General features: G+C 22.5%; 1 protein-coding gene across 1 annotated transcript in view; it reads left to right on the top strand.

Annotated features, from left to right (window-relative positions):
* LOC111616681 (Down syndrome cell adhesion molecule homolog) overlaps positions 1 to 16,551 on the top strand; it is a 191,291-nt gene that overhangs the window by 10,879 nt on the left and 163,861 nt on the right. Inside the window, exon 3 of the mRNA XM_023358064.1 lies at positions 340 to 501. Coding sequence (XP_023213832.1) covers positions 340 to 501 — 162 coding nt within the window. The remainder of the gene's footprint in view (positions 1 to 339; positions 502 to 16,551) is intronic.

Genomic DNA, 16,551 nt, shown 5'->3' with positions numbered 1-16,551 from the left:
TATTATTCGGGAATTTTTCAAGATAAAAAGTCCTTATCTTTGGTTTCATAAATAAAATTAAATATATATATTTATATTAAATTTTTATGAATATATATAAGTTTAGTACTAATTCTATTTAAATCTATCGAAATATTACTCTTTAAAATCAATTTTTATGTATGCGATGCTATTGAAAAGTAATGATTCTTATTGATAAAGTAATGATACTTACTGTTGCTTGGGAAGAAAAAAAGTATAATTTTTGTTTCAGAATTCTATTTTTATTTTATATTTGACTATAAAACATTGTAGTAAAAGTTAATATGTGTATATGTATATAAGTTCATATATTTTCAGTAATGCACGTAACATATGACATTCGAACTTATGACGATTTTGTTGTAAGAGGAAATACAGCATTACTCAAATGCTATATTGCTGCATCCGTCAAAGACTTTGTAACTGTAGTAGCATGGGAGACAGATGATTCTATAACAATAGCAAAAGGAGTTACAGAAGGTAAGTAAATAAATTCTAGTAACGTGATGATAATCTATTTTTTAAAAATTTCTTCTCGTGGTTTGTGTGTTGATAAAAATTCTCAGCATACTAATTTAATAGCGGTATCTGCATAGTTATAAGGTGAATCTACTACTAAACATTCATTAAATATTGTATTGCAGTAATATTCATACTAAGTAGGATCTTATAAATCCCTGCTTTGAATTGCATATTATACCAAGGTGTTTCGTTATTTTTTGTAAATTTAATTACAATTATTTAAAATACAAAATTCTAAAAAAAATTGTAATTTTCAAATTAAAAATTTGAATATATAAAAATATGTAATTTATTAACATAAAAACTTTTATTCAATGACATGTTGTGATCATAAATTTAAATTAAGAAAAGTAAAAATTTTGAAGTGGTTGTTATACGCTTATAATTAAAAATGAATGATTGTTGGAACTGCATGCAGTTAGTTTTTGCTTTCTTAAGTGATTATTTAATGAGGATAAGATATTTCAAATTGTAGTTTCAAATGTTAAATATAATGAAAACATTGNGATAAATTAATACTTATATATTAGTAATGTATTGCTAACATTGTTAGAGTTTGCAACAAGATATTTATGAACTTTCATTAATTATAAATCATCTCATATAACATAAATATTAAATAAGTTTTTATGTATAAATCACAAACATTTTTTCTCTTACAATAATATAGATTTATGGAGAAAAAATTTTATGTTGTTATATGAGAGTATAAAGAAATGAACAGACATATTTTGTCCTATGACAGTGATGTTATTTTGTTAAGTTTATAAGATTAAAAAAATGAAGGTAACTGTTAAGAAATTGACGAAAACTCGATTAAGAATAAACATTATAAATTATATTTAAGGAAAATTAATTAATTTTTAGAATTTTAAACAGCAAAATTCTTTTTATGAATAATATTAAGTATGTAACTGCTTTACAGATTTAATTATTAATTAAGCTTCTGGTTTGAAAATTTTATTAAAATCACTAGAGAGAAAGTTTTATTTTAAAAATAAACTTTAATAATTTATATATATTTGCATAATTATGTACCTTTATTAATATTTCTTATATGTTTAATCATGATAACAGCAAAATTTAAATAAACAGATTTCTTAATACAGTACTTAATAAATACAAATAAATTAAAGATGAATCAAACTAGAAAAGAAAATTAAACAAATAAATAATTATTTAATTTACAAGAATAATAATGAAAAATATTCAAAAATTATTTCTAGCTAAATATTCAAATTAAAAATTTGAATATATAAAAATATGTAATTTATTAACATAAAAACTTTTATTCAATGACATGTTGTGATCATAAATTTAAATTAAGAAAAGTAAAAATTTTGAAGTGGTTGTTATACGCTTATAATTAAAAATGAATGATTGTTGGAACTGCATGCAGTTAGTTTTTGCTTTCTTAAGTGATTATTTAATGAGGATAAGATATTTCAAATTGTAGTTTCAAATGTTAAATATAATGAAAACATTGTACAAATAGCATTAAAAATGTAAAAAAAAAATATTTTTAAATATTCACAATTGTTCCTTTTTTTTTAATCGTTTCAAGTTAAAAACTTATACAAACTCAGTCTACATTAAGCAATAAAATTACAAAAAAAAGTAAATAAATAAATAATAAAATGTAATTTAATTTTTTTATTTTTAAGTGGTATTTTTTGTTTGAAATGTTGATTTATAAAAATCTTAAATTAATGCTTTTTGCATTTTTTTTCTTTATTTCTGCTAATTTGATGGATGATATAAAATATAAAATATGTTGCAGATAATTAAAACTATCCACAGTTAGAAATTTTAAGGAATTTCGTTAAGATTTAATTAAAGATAATGTTGACATTTCTTTTAAAATAATGAAATATTGAATTTTTTTTTAAATTAAATTCATTCTTAACGTAAATTGAATGTTTCACTTTTATTTTTTTTAATTAGTATCTAGTAGTTGTTTTTATTTTTATCTTGTTATATTTATTTTTAAAAATTTATTTACCTTTCTTTAGATTTTACTTGTAGCTTCGTTCTTTGATTTCTCTTCAACTTTATTACCTAGTTTTATTTAGTCTCTTCTTCCGACTCTATTCCGAATCTCCCTTTCTTTAGTTTCTTCTTAGTCAAATTCCTTTAGATCTTTCTTTAGTCTCTTCTCGTTTCTCCTTTTGATCCCCTCTTAATGTCTTATATATTTGGTGTCTATTTAGTCTCTTACTCTATCACACAGTCTTCTGGAATTTTTTTTCTTTTTGAATCTCTATTCTTCGATATTTCCTCCATTGATGTCTTTTTTAGAATTTCTTTAATCGTTTCTCCTTCTTTGTCTCTTTTCATGATTTTAGTCTTAGTATTAGCATCTATACTTCGTCTCATTCAGATCTCTTCCTTAGACTTTTTTCTTAACTTTATATAATTTCCTTTAGCACAATTCTTCCTTACAAGCCACCTTCCAGTCTATATTTTATTATTTTTTAAGCGTTTAATATATTGTATAAAACATTTATAATATTTGTTCTGTGCTTATCATATTATATATTGAATGTTTGAAAAATTTCAATTGTACTGCTTATATCATTTTGATGATATCATTTATATGAATATATTTATGTTTAATAATACAGAATAATAATTCATCTTAAATTTTTAAATTCTTATGCATAATTTTATTATTGTTCTAAATCTTTAACCTATTGAATTCCCATCGATTATAAGTGCTTGTATTATAATGGTACAATTTGTATCACAATTTTAAACATCTTATATTGCTTTACATTAAATCAGAAGTAACATCAAAGTCTACATCTGCTTAATTAAAGACTGGTAAAAGCACTTTTAGTAAAATTACTTCTCAGAACGAGCTGGATATTATTAAAGTTAATTATCTTAAAAATTCCAAGTTACTGAGAGTAATATTATTAGNTTGATATCCTAAAATAACTTTCACATGTGATTAAATTTATCAGGTTAATTAGAGAAGTAACTGTATAAGTTAGAACATTTGATAAATGTCTTCTTAAATCACTTCCCATTTTTTGATTTTATAATTAAATATATTAATTAGTAAATTTACTCAAAAGTTGTAAAACTGTTTTTACAATTTCACTTTTCGGAATGCTAATATTTTACGTTTTTATTCAGCCACTCTTGAATTTTCTCATAACATTAATCTATATAGTACTCGAGATACTTTACACTCTGGGTAGAATGAATAGTTTTAGTGCCATTGTAATACGTAAAACTAATTTTCTTTTTGTGTAAGATACTATAGAACGTCTTACAAAAGCTTCAAAATTCTTTAGAAATTCTTTATCTAGACTAAAAATACTTTTAATTAAAATAATTAATAAATCATATTTTACTCAAATTTTTTCTCAAGCTGATAATTTCTGGCATTAGACCTGCGTAATCTAATGAGAAAGCAGGTGTGTTGCTGACAGCATCTTTTAAAACTGAATTTTTACCTTTTATTCATTGTCTACATACTCCACCCACTTTACCTAATCGTATTAAATTTACTAGTAATCCTTCTAAGTTTCATAATTATGAATAATTTAGAACCTTTTAGGCTTTAAAAGCGATAAAATTTTGAAAATATAATTATAAAAATGAGTAATAATAATATATTAAAAAATAATAAAGTTGTTGTAAAATAGAAGATAAGATACGATGAAATTCATCACGGCAAAAAAAACTAAAAAATCAATTTTTTATATTGATTTAAAAATTCAATTGAGATATTAAATTTTTAATTGAAATATTGTATAAAATGATTTTTAACAATATTTACCTTTAAAAAAAATTAAAGATTTTACTTAATATTTTCAGAGAAAAGCAAAAATAAAAAGGGGGAAAAATATAGATAAAACCGAAGAAGAAATATAGAAAAAGAGGAAAGTAAATTACCGTCATAATTTAGCAAAGTTTCAATACAAAATGAAAAGAAAAAAAAAATCAATTTTGAACATTAAATAAAATGGATTTCTANTTACATTATAAAAATAAAAAGTTTTAATATTTTCTGGAAAAAATGAGCTAAATCTCTACAAATTAATGCAATTAATGAATTCAACATGCTCAATAATCAGAGCAATTAAAAGCGAATGGATTGAATGTAATTAATGATATGCATTAAATATTAACATATAAATTGTAATATTAATTTATAAAATTTATTTTATATTTTATTGCTAGATAATATTTATAATCTGTCGTGATTTATTCAGTAATAAAGGATAAATTAATACTTATATATTAGTAATGTATTGCTAACATTGTTAGAGTTTGCAACAAGATATTTATGAACTTTCATTAATTATAAATCATCTCATATAACATAAATATTAAATAAGTTTTTATGTATAAATCACAAACATTTTTTCTCTTACAATAATATAGATTTATGGAGAAAAAATTTTATGTTGTTATATGAGAGTATAAAGAAATGAACAGACATATTTTGTCCTATGACAGTGATGTTATTTTGTTAAGTTTATAAGATTAAAAAAATGAAGGTAACTGTTAAGAAATTGACGAAAACTCGATTAAGAATAAACATTATAAATTATATTTAAGGAAAATTAATTAATTTTTAGAATTTTAAACAGCAAAATTCTTTTTATGAATAATATTAAGTATGTAACTGCTTTACAGATTTAATTATTAATTAAGCTTCTGGTTTGAAAATTTTATTAAAATCACTAGAGAGAAAGTTTTATTTTAAAAATAAACTTTAATAATTTATATATATTTGCATAATTATGTACCTTTATTAATATTTCTTATATGTTTAATCATGATAACAGCAAAATTTAAATAAACAGATTTCTTAATACAGTACTTAATAAATACAAATAAATTAAAGATGAATCAAACTAGAAAAGAAAATTAAACAAATAAATAATTATTTAATTTACAAGAATAATAATGAAAAATATTCAAAAATTATTTCTAGCTAAATATTCAAATTAAAAATTTGAATATATAAAAATATGTAATTTATTAACATAAAAACTTTTATTCAATGACATGTTGTGATCATAAATTTAAATTAAGAAAAGTAAAAATTTTGAAGTGGTTGTTATACGCTTATAATTAAAAATGAATGATTGTTGGAACTGCATGCAGTTAGTTTTTGCTTTCTTAAGTGATTATTTAATGAGGATAAGATATTTCAAATTGTAGTTTCAAATGTTAAATATAATGAAAACATTGTACAAATAGCATTAAAAATGTAAAAAAAAAATATTTTTAAATATTCACAATTGTTCCTTTTTTTTTAATCGTTTCAAGTTAAAAACTTATACAAACTCAGTCTACATTAAGCAATAAAATTACAAAAAAAAGTAAATAAATAAATAATAAAATGTAATTTAATTTTTTTATTTTTAAGTGGTATTTTTTGTTTGAAATGTTGATTTATAAAAATCTTAAATTAATGCTTTTTGCATTTTTTTTCTTTATTTCTGCTAATTTGATGGATGATATAAAATATAAAATATGTTGCAGATAATTAAAACTATCCACAGTTAGAAATTTTAAGGAATTTCGTTAAGATTTAATTAAAGATAATGTTGACATTTCTTTTAAAATAATGAAATATTGAATTTTTTTTTAAATTAAATTCATTCTTAACGTAAATTGAATGTTTCACTTTTATTTTTTTTAATTAGTATCTAGTAGTTGTTTTTATTTTTATCTTGTTATATTTATTTTTAAAAATTTATTTACCTTTCTTTAGATTTTACTTGTAGCTTCGTTCTTTGATTTCTCTTCAACTTTATTACCTAGTTTTATTTAGTCTCTTCTTCCGACTCTATTCCGAATCTCCCTTTCTTTAGTTTCTTCTTAGTCAAATTCCTTTAGATCTTTCTTTAGTCTCTTCTCGTTTCTCCTTTTGATCCCCTCTTAATGTCTTATATATTTGGTGTCTATTTAGTCTCTTACTCTATCACACAGTCTTCTGGAATTTTTTTTCTTTTTGAATCTCTATTCTTCGATATTTCCTCCATTGATGTCTTTTTTAGAATTTCTTTAATCGTTTCTCCTTCTTTGTCTCTTTTCATGATTTTAGTCTTAGTATTAGCATCTATACTTCGTCTCATTCAGATCTCTTCCTTAGACTTTTTTCTTAACTTTATATAATTTCCTTTAGCACAATTCTTCCTTACAAGCCACCTTCAAGTCTATATTTTATTATTTTTTAAGCGTTTAATATATTGTATAAAACATTTATAATATTTGTTCTGTGCTTATCATATTATATATTGAATGTTTGAAAAATTTCAATTGTACTGCTTATATCATTTTGATGATATCATTTATATGAATATATTTATGTTTAATAATACAGAATAATAATTCATCTTAAATTTTTAAATTCTTATGCATAATTTTATTATTGTTCTAAATCTTTAACCTATTGAATTCCCATCGATTATAAGTCATTAAATAGTATATAGGTATTAAAAATTGAAATTATTCACGATGTTTAATATTGATTTAGATTAAAATCGATCGTATGATAAATAATAAAATATTATTGACGAATTTTGGAAGATTATATTAAAATCGATTGCGAGATAAATAATAAAATATTATTCGGGAATTTTTCAAGATAAAAAGTCCTTATCTTTGGTTTCATAAATAAAATTAAATATATATATTTATATTAAATTTTTATGAATATATATAAGTTTAGTACTAATTCTATTTAAATCTATCGAAATATTACTCTTTAAAATCAATTTTTATGTATGCGATGCTATTGAAAAGTAATGATTCTTATTGATAAAGTAATGATACTTACTGTTGCTTGGGAAGAAAAAAAGTATAATTTTTGTTTCAGAATTCTATTTTTATTTTATATTTGACTATAAAACATTGTAGTAAAAGTTAATATGTGTATATGTATATAAGTTCATATATTTTCAGTAATGCACGTAACATATGACATTCGAACTTATGACGATTTTGTTGTAAGAGGAAATACAGCATTACTCAAATGCTATATTGCTGCATCCGTCAAAGACTTTGTAACTGTAGTAGCATGGGAGACAGATGATTCTATAACAATAGCAAAAGGAGTTACAGAAGGTAAGTAAATAAATTCTAGTAACGTGATGATAATCTATTTTTTAAAAATTTCTTCTCGTGGTTTGTGTGTTGATAAAAATTCTCAGCATACTAATTTAATAGCGGTATCTGCATAGTTATAAGGTGAATCTACTACTAAACATTCATTAAATATTGTATTGCAGTAATATTCATACTAAGTAGGATCTTATAAATCCCTGCTTTGAATTGCATATTATACCAAGGTGTTTCGTTATTTTTTGTAAATTTAATTACAATTATTTAAAATACAAAATTCTAAAAAAAATTGTAATTTAGAAACAAGAAAAAAATGGATAAAACTTTTATTTAATGCAAAAATTTTCAAAAAATTATCAGAAAAACAAAATATACAAAAACTTATTAGTCAGAAAGAAGAGATGGTACAAAGATATGTATTTTTGTAGATAGATCTGTTTAATATTTATGATTTCCTTTCACATCTCTGTTTCCTCCTTTCTGAATTCCTTTACGCTTCTAAATTTTTTCTTTTATATTTTAAACTAAGAAGAATGTCATTAAAGCTATCAAAACAGGAGGAAAAACTAATAAAAATATATTAAATATTATAAAACATTAATATATGATAATATCTATACTTACTTATTAATATAATTCGCACAAATTATTAAAATTCATTCGACAATTATCTTTTTTTCTATTATAATTAAGAGATATATTTACTCTTTTATAATATTCCATTGTATTAAGCAATCTTTACATTTTCTTGTTGTTGTTGATCTCAATTTACAAAAGTTGCGATTAAATAAACTTTAATAGCATCAATTAAAAATAACGAGAGTCGTTATAAGAAGAGAGAGAAAAAAGATAATGATCTTTAACTTAAAATTAAATTGTATAAATGTAATTTGATGGCCTTGAAGATAATTTCTACATTTATTTTCTTCGTTATTATTAAAAATTTAATGAAGTTTTATTATAATTAATATTAATTATGTAACTTTACGATTTGTTAGTGAGTTTAATTTTGGGGGTTTAAAAAAAGAAAGTGTTTTGTTTTGTAGAATTCTTGTTATATAATTTTAGATTAAAAATGCTTAGAATAATAAATGATAGAATTTGCAGTGCCTTCACGATATACTACGTGCAATACAATGTTAAAAACTTTTGTTGGGTAGCAGGTGTTTTTCCACACATGATTGGCAAAAGAGGATTTGCGAGATTGGCCAACAACAAGAACTAAATGGATCAAAACAAAGAAAGAATAAAATCATATAAGTTAACATATTACGAGGGAATTTATGTGATTTGTCATAATTTTCAATCATTTCGATAAGGTCCTTATTTTTCTTTCCACTATTTTTTATTGGGTTTATTGCAATAAATTTCATTTTTATAAAAATTACTTACTCTCTTTATAAATTTCTATCTCAAAATAATGATTTAAAATTTGATATATTAAGACTATAAGAAATAAAAGTAAAAGCTCACATATGTAACTTTCTAGACAAGTAAATTGCTGTAACTAATGAAAGTAAAGAGAAAAAGTTAGTAAATGACATAAAGAAGTGGCACGTCGATGGAAAAATCTATACAAGTATCGAAAGCGCTCGATAAAGATGAGCACAGAGAATCAAGAAAGATTTTCTTTCTGTCATTTAGAATTTTGAAAATCTTACAAAACGAATAAAGAGAGAAGCAGTTTTATTTTGGCAATTAATAAACTTCGGCTGAAGAGAGTGACAATTTTAATGCTTTCTAATACATTTAGCTGCTTCCATTTCCTGATATTGGAATGATAGCATTTTTTAACATGTTTTACACTAATAGCTTACAAATTTGATTATGTTACAGCTGTTTATAAATGTATATTTAAATAAAACGTGACATAGAAGATAAAATCAAACAACGCATTATTATTATTTTAATATAAGGTAACAAGCAGGAAAGATGAAGAACTTAGTTTTATTTTCTAGTACCACAATCAACAAAAAGAAAATATTAATAAATTTCTTCAAAACAACTTTACAAAAAATATCATTAGCGTCATCGCGTTAATCAAAAGTATCATCCACGTTAACAAAATATCATTGGGGTAGTCTCTGCACAATAATCAAATTATAGGAAACAACATAAAATTTATATACGTCTAGGTTCACAAGTATTGAATCATTCATATTGAATGAGTAATCTCTGCATAAATTTTCCTATTTTGCTGCTTTCACAATTACTATTTTATATTATAATTCATAATTAGTTACTGATATTTCCCTTTAGTGAAATTCTACAGATCATAATTATTGCTTCTATATAATCAATGTATTATTTATTTTGTATATTTTAAGATTCGTCAGGTTTTTTCTGCTTAAAGTACAGTTTTCGAAACAAGTAACCAAACTATTTTAATTTGATTTACTTTTTTTAGACCATTTTTTTTACAATCAACAAATTTATTAGATAACTAAGTGCATTAATACATTCTTATAAATCTGAACCCTAACATCTTATAAATTTCAAAAATCAAATTAAAAACAATTAATTCTATACCATGTATATTTAGCAAGTTTCATCACGTATAAGATGAAACCCAATTATTTTAATTAGTATGTGGTACATAAAACTTTCTTCCATCTAAAACGGCATTATTAAAAAATCAATGAAGTAAATTTTGTTATCCCGAGGCAAGCTTCCGCTGTTACATATTTATCAGAAAATTGTAGTTTAAAGAAAGAGCGTTCTAATTTTCTTAAATTGTTAGATCCACAAAAGAGACATTTTCCATCCAATTTCGTAACTTGATCACATGATTGTCAAGAGAGTTGTTCAACTACAAATAGTATACTGCACCATTTCAGAATCTGTATAGAATACAATGGCAAATGTTTTCAGCATCAAGCATAACCAGTTTCATTTTTCCTTTTTTTGTTAGAATAAAACGGTAGAATTCCCTTTCGGAATCAATCGTAAATAACTCAGACCAGAGAATATAACTGCAAAGTATTTGTATTTTTTTATATTTTTTTCGTGAAAGGCAGTTTTGTTTCGCTTCTTTTTCTTTGAAATTTCTAACATAAGGAAGTACATTTCGTTTTCTTTCTTTCTTTTTTCTTTTCTTTTTTTTTCTGTTAATCCGAGCTTACTTCGCTAGTGTCAATATACTAACATTTATTAAATTTCCTGACCAAACGTCTATTCTATTTGACGTGTATAGTCGAATATGATAAAGTCTTAGTATAAAAGGAGGATATTCTCACATCATACCGATCAGTGAACCATTAGGACTTTCGCTTGGATAGATATGAGAGCAGTTTTCTCGCTGTCCTCATTTTTTCTTGTCAAACGCAATCACATCTCAAAGATGGATGAAAGTTGAGATTTGTATTATTTTCACTTTACGAGAATTTACGCGTTTAACTGAAAAATAAAAATAATTAAAATTATTAAAATTTATAAGTAAATAACGTCAAATATTTATGTAAGAAAATAAATAAAACTTCTCATTGCCAATTTAATAATTAAAGTAATTAATGCAGTATCGAATTAAAGAATTAAATTTCACTTAAGCTTTATTTCTTTTATTTTTTATTAATAACATAAAGAAAATAAATGTTAGGTGAAATTTACACTCAAACTTTTTCTACAAATTAACAATTAAATATAATTGAAAGTTACCTCAGTGTTTATTACTAAATCATCTATCAAACTGTTAAAAAGTTGATTAATTTATTGATTTTTGAAAGGACGGTTGTTTCCGAGAAATTCTTTATGTAAATTATTGAACGCTTTGTTTATTAATAATAAAATCGATCCTGGTTATTTTACATTGTAAATGCAGTAGAAACTTCTATTATGGAAGGATAAGGGTAATTACACTGCAACTTTGATTACTTGACTTAATTACATGCATAATATAAACAAGACAGTGATGTAACTGTTTTTAAAAAAATCGATCATCAGACGATATAGTTTTCAAAGTGAACTTTATATTAATTAAATTAGAATATATATACTCCACTTTTTTAATGTAAATTTGTCTNTAATATTTGAAATTTAATTAATCCCTTTTTTGATGTTTTTTTTTAAATTATAAGAGTCGGGTTATATATATAAAAGACGTTGGTGGTCGCAAGCACCAACGTCTTTTGTGAGATGCAGACAGTAGAAAAAGTAATGAATCACGACATCCATTAATTCAAATTAAAAATTTGCATATTCTTGAATGAAATTTTTTATCACCTTACGCATAATTATTATAGCAATTATTAAAAAGTTCTTTTATGTTACCTCCTTTTATAAGGTTCCCTATATATAGAATGATGTACAAGTAACCATTTTTATAATTTGCATTGCTTAGTCCTTTATAGGGTATGTATTATTCAATCTTAATGTGAGCATTATACTCAGTAACATCGCTATTTTATAGACTTTTTCTATATATATTTTTTTTTGGAAATTCAAATATCAAATCTCTCTCGTACAATATAGAGTAGATGATTCTTTAAATTTGTCGCATAACATAATTACATTATCCAATTATTGTAAATAGAAACGTTGACTTAACTCATTATGTATTCTTGATTGTAGATGTTATTAGTATCGATCTGTTATTACATGGAAAGATGCTTTAATGATTAAGAATTCGAGAAAAAAAAATACGATTTGACGAAAACTCTTCGTTCCATTAAATGTGAACATAAAAATCAACTGCGCTTCATAATTGGTTTTTTAAGAATATCGATCCGAATACCACTTCTTCTGAAATATAAGAATGATAAATACAATTAAAAGTAATTACTTTGTTTATAGTAATTGAACATCGTAGAAATTTATCATAGTTTTTGAACGTTATATTTTCAAAATCTGATAATAAAAGAGTGTAAAATGTTAAGATGTATAAAATTTAATAGGTTTTAATTAATACGTGACCGTAAAAATGAGCATTAATTTTAAAATTGTTGAGAAAAAAATGTAATTAAAAGATGCTCATGTTGGTTTTTTTCTCTGCTGATGGAAACTCTCAGTAATTTTTGGATCAATGCATATTTCTTAAGCACAATGCCTTTAGTATACCTTAATTTATCTGTAATTAGCAATCATTTGCTATGATGGAATATCTTTCTGCGGGCAAAGAATGTTATTTTTTGTATTAATCAAACGCTAAATAACATATTTTAAATAGTTCTCAATTACTATAATTTTAAGAGTATAACTATTATTGGAAACAAGAAATTTTCTCATAGCTAAGCTTAATTTTTTTTCTTTGATGGATGAACTCATATTCTTCAACAACTCTTCAACATTATATAATTCAATGTGTCTTTTCTTAAATTCATTTCCATATATCGATTATGATAGATGTCACATGGTCATAAATATCTATCCTAGAAAATCTCATTATTTCTTGAAAATTTATCCTTTACATTAACCATTTTTGAATTATTATTTATTTGACGGGAATTTTTCAATCAATTCTTATATTTCTAACATATTCTTAAAATAGCTTTCATCCAGATTTTATCATTCTATTTCATTTTTTTAAATTACGAAATTTAGTTTGAAAGATATAGTTTGATTGAAGAAAAAACAGTTTTTCCGGTAGGCCTATAATTTATCTTTAAATTTTATACCAAACTTTATTAAAATCCTTGAAAGTATATTGCTTAACTTTAAAATTTATTTATTCTCTTAACGTATTCTTTATAAATTAAATTTCATTTTATAAAATTTTAATAAAGTTTAATCAAAATAAATCAATCAAAATGTACAAAACAATACTTCACATTAATTTTAAAAATAATTTTAGTTTCATATTTTGTAATTTATTTATGATGTAAAGGCTTAAATAATCGTTTTCTCATTAAATAGTTTTACTTTATTTTTTTATTATTTCTTCTTTCAAGGAGTTTTTATTGTATGCATGAATAATCGAAAGTCCTTAATGAGCAGAAAGCTTGAAGCTTTACTCAGGAGAAAATGAATATAAGAAAAATACGGTTTCATTTTCTTTCAAAATATTTCTTTTGATGCTACTTTTTTCACATCATTAATTTTCTCAATAGAAAATTTGAATTAATCTCCTCGCGATTTTAGAAAATGTTTTAAAATAAACTGTAAATTGTAGACGTTTCTCTTCTTCGTTTTTGTTAGCAAATTTATTGAAAAAAAAATGACAACAGAATTTGTTTGGAAACTATAAAACTTTTCTTTACAAAACTTGAATTAGTGTAAAACAAGACTATAGAATCTTTATATATTTATAGACATAAAGAAGTTTACTGCGAGTTATACATAATTTATGGTAAATCATATTCAAAATATGCTTGTTTTCCTATTTTAAAACTCTTAAATTACATTATAAAAATAAAAAGTTTTAATATTTTCTGGAAAAAATGAGCTAAATCTCTACAAATTAATGCAATTAATGAATTCAACATGCTCAATAATCAGAGCAATTAAAAGCGAATGGATTGAATGTAATTAATGATATGCATTAAATATTAACATATAAATTGTAATATTAATTTATAAAATTTATTTTATATTTTATTGCTAGATAATATTTATAATCTGTCGTGATTTATTCAGTAATAAAGGATAAATTAATACTTATATATTAGTAATGTATTGCTAACATTGTTAGAGTTTGCAACAAGATATTTATGAACTTTCATTAATTATAAATCATCTCATATAACATAAATATTAAATAAGTTTTTATGTATAAATCACAAACATTTTTTCTCTTACAATAATATAGATTTATGGAGAAAAAATTTTATGTTGTTATATGAGAGTATAAAGAAATGAACAGACATATTTTGTCCTATGACAGTGATGTTATTTTGTTAAGTTTATAAGATTAAAAAAATGAAGGTAACTGTTAAGAAATTGACGAAAACTCGATTAAGAATAAACATTATAAATTATATTTAAGGAAAATTAATTAATTTTTAGAATTTTAAACAGCAAAATTCTTTTTATGAATAATATTAAGTATGTAACTGCTTTACAGATTTAATTATTAATTAAGCTTCTGGTTTGAAAATTTTATTAAAATCACTAGAGAGAAAGTTTTATTTTAAAAATAAACTTTAATAATTTATATATATTTGCATAATTATGTACCTTTATTAATATTTCTTATATGTTTAATCATGATAACAGCAAAATTTAAATAAACAGATTTCTTAATACAGTACTTAATAAATACAAATAAATTAAAGATGAATCAAACTAGAAAAGAAAATTAAACAAATAAATAATTATTTAATTTACAAGAATAATAATGAAAAATATTCAAAAATTATTTCTAGCTAAATATTCAAATTAAAAATTTGAATATATAAAAATATGTAATTTATTAACATAAAAACTTTTATTCAATGACATGTTGTGATCATAAATTTAAATTAAGAAAAGTAAAAATTTTGAAGTGGTTGTTATACGCTTATAATTAAAAATGAATGATTGTTGGAACTGCATGCAGTTAGTTTTTGCTTTCTTAAGTGATTATTTAATGAGGATAAGATATTTCAAATTGTAGTTTCAAATGTTAAATATAATGAAAACATTGTACAAATAGCATTAAAAATGTAAAAAAAAAATATTTTTAAATATTCACAATTGTTCCTTTTTTTTTAATCGTTTCAAGTTAAAAACTTATACAAACTCAGTCTACATTAAGCAATAAAATTACAAAAAAAAGTAAATAAATAAATAATAAAATGTAATTTAATTTTTTTATTTTTAAGTGGTATTTTTTGTTTGAAATGTTGATTTATAAAAATCTTAAATTAATGCTTTTTGCATTTTTTTTCTTTATTTCTGCTAATTTGATGGATGATATAAAATATAAAATATGTTGCAGATAATTAAAACTATCCACAGTTAGAAATTTTAAGGAATTTCGTTAAGATTTAATTAAAGATAATGTTGACATTTCTTTTAAAATAATGAAATATTGAATTTTTTTTTAAATTAAATTCATTCTTAACGTAAATTGAATGTTTCACTTTTATTTTTTTTAATTAGTATCTAGTAGTTGTTTTTATTTTTATCTTGTTATATTTATTTTTAAAAATTTATTTACCTTTCTTTAGATTTTACTTGTAGCTTCGTTCTTTGATTTCTCTTCAACTTTATTACCTAGTTTTATTTAGTCTCTTCTTCCGACTCTATTCCGAATCTCCCTTTCTTTAGTTTCTTCTTAGTCAAATTCCTTTAGATCTTTCTTTAGTCTCTTCTCGTTTCTCCTTTTGATCCCCTCTTAATGTCTTATATATTTGGTGTCTATTTAGTCTCTTACTCTATCACACAGTCTTCTGGAATTTTTTTTCTTTTTGAATCTCTATTCTTCGATATTTCCTCCATTGATGTCTTTTTTAGAATTTCTTTAATCGTTTCTCCTTCTTTGTCTCTTTTCATGATTTTAGTCTTAGTATTAGCATCTATACTTCGTCTCATTCAGATCTCTTCCTTAGACTTTTTTCTTAACTTTATATAATTTCCTTTAGCACAATTCTTCCTTACAAGCCACCTTCAAGTCTATATTTTATTATTTTTTAAGCGTTTAATATATTGTATAAAACATTTATAATATTTGTTCTGTGCTTATCATATTATATATTGAATGTTTGAAAAATTTCAATTGTACTGCTTATATCATTTTGATGATATCATTTATATGAATATATTTATGTTTAATAATACAGAATAATAATTCATCTTAAATTTTTAAATTCTTATGCATAATTTTATTATTGTTCTAAATCTTTAACCTATTGAATTCCCATCGATTATAAGTCATTAAATAGTATATAGGTATTAAAAATTGAAATTATTCACGATGTTTAATATTGATTTAGATTAAAATCGATCGTATGATAAATAATAAAATATTATTGACGAATTTTGGAAGATTATATTAAAATCGAT

The sequence above is a fragment of the Centruroides sculpturatus genome, unplaced genomic scaffold (assembly GCF_000671375.1).
Source record: "Centruroides sculpturatus isolate CEXI.00-Female unplaced genomic scaffold, Cexi_2.0 scaffold24, whole genome shotgun sequence".
In the NCBI taxonomy this organism is placed as follows: domain Eukaryota; kingdom Metazoa; phylum Arthropoda; class Arachnida; order Scorpiones; family Buthidae; genus Centruroides; species Centruroides sculpturatus.
The sequence above is the reverse complement of the archived record's forward strand: the minus strand, read 5'-3'. Positions and strand labels throughout refer to the sequence as shown.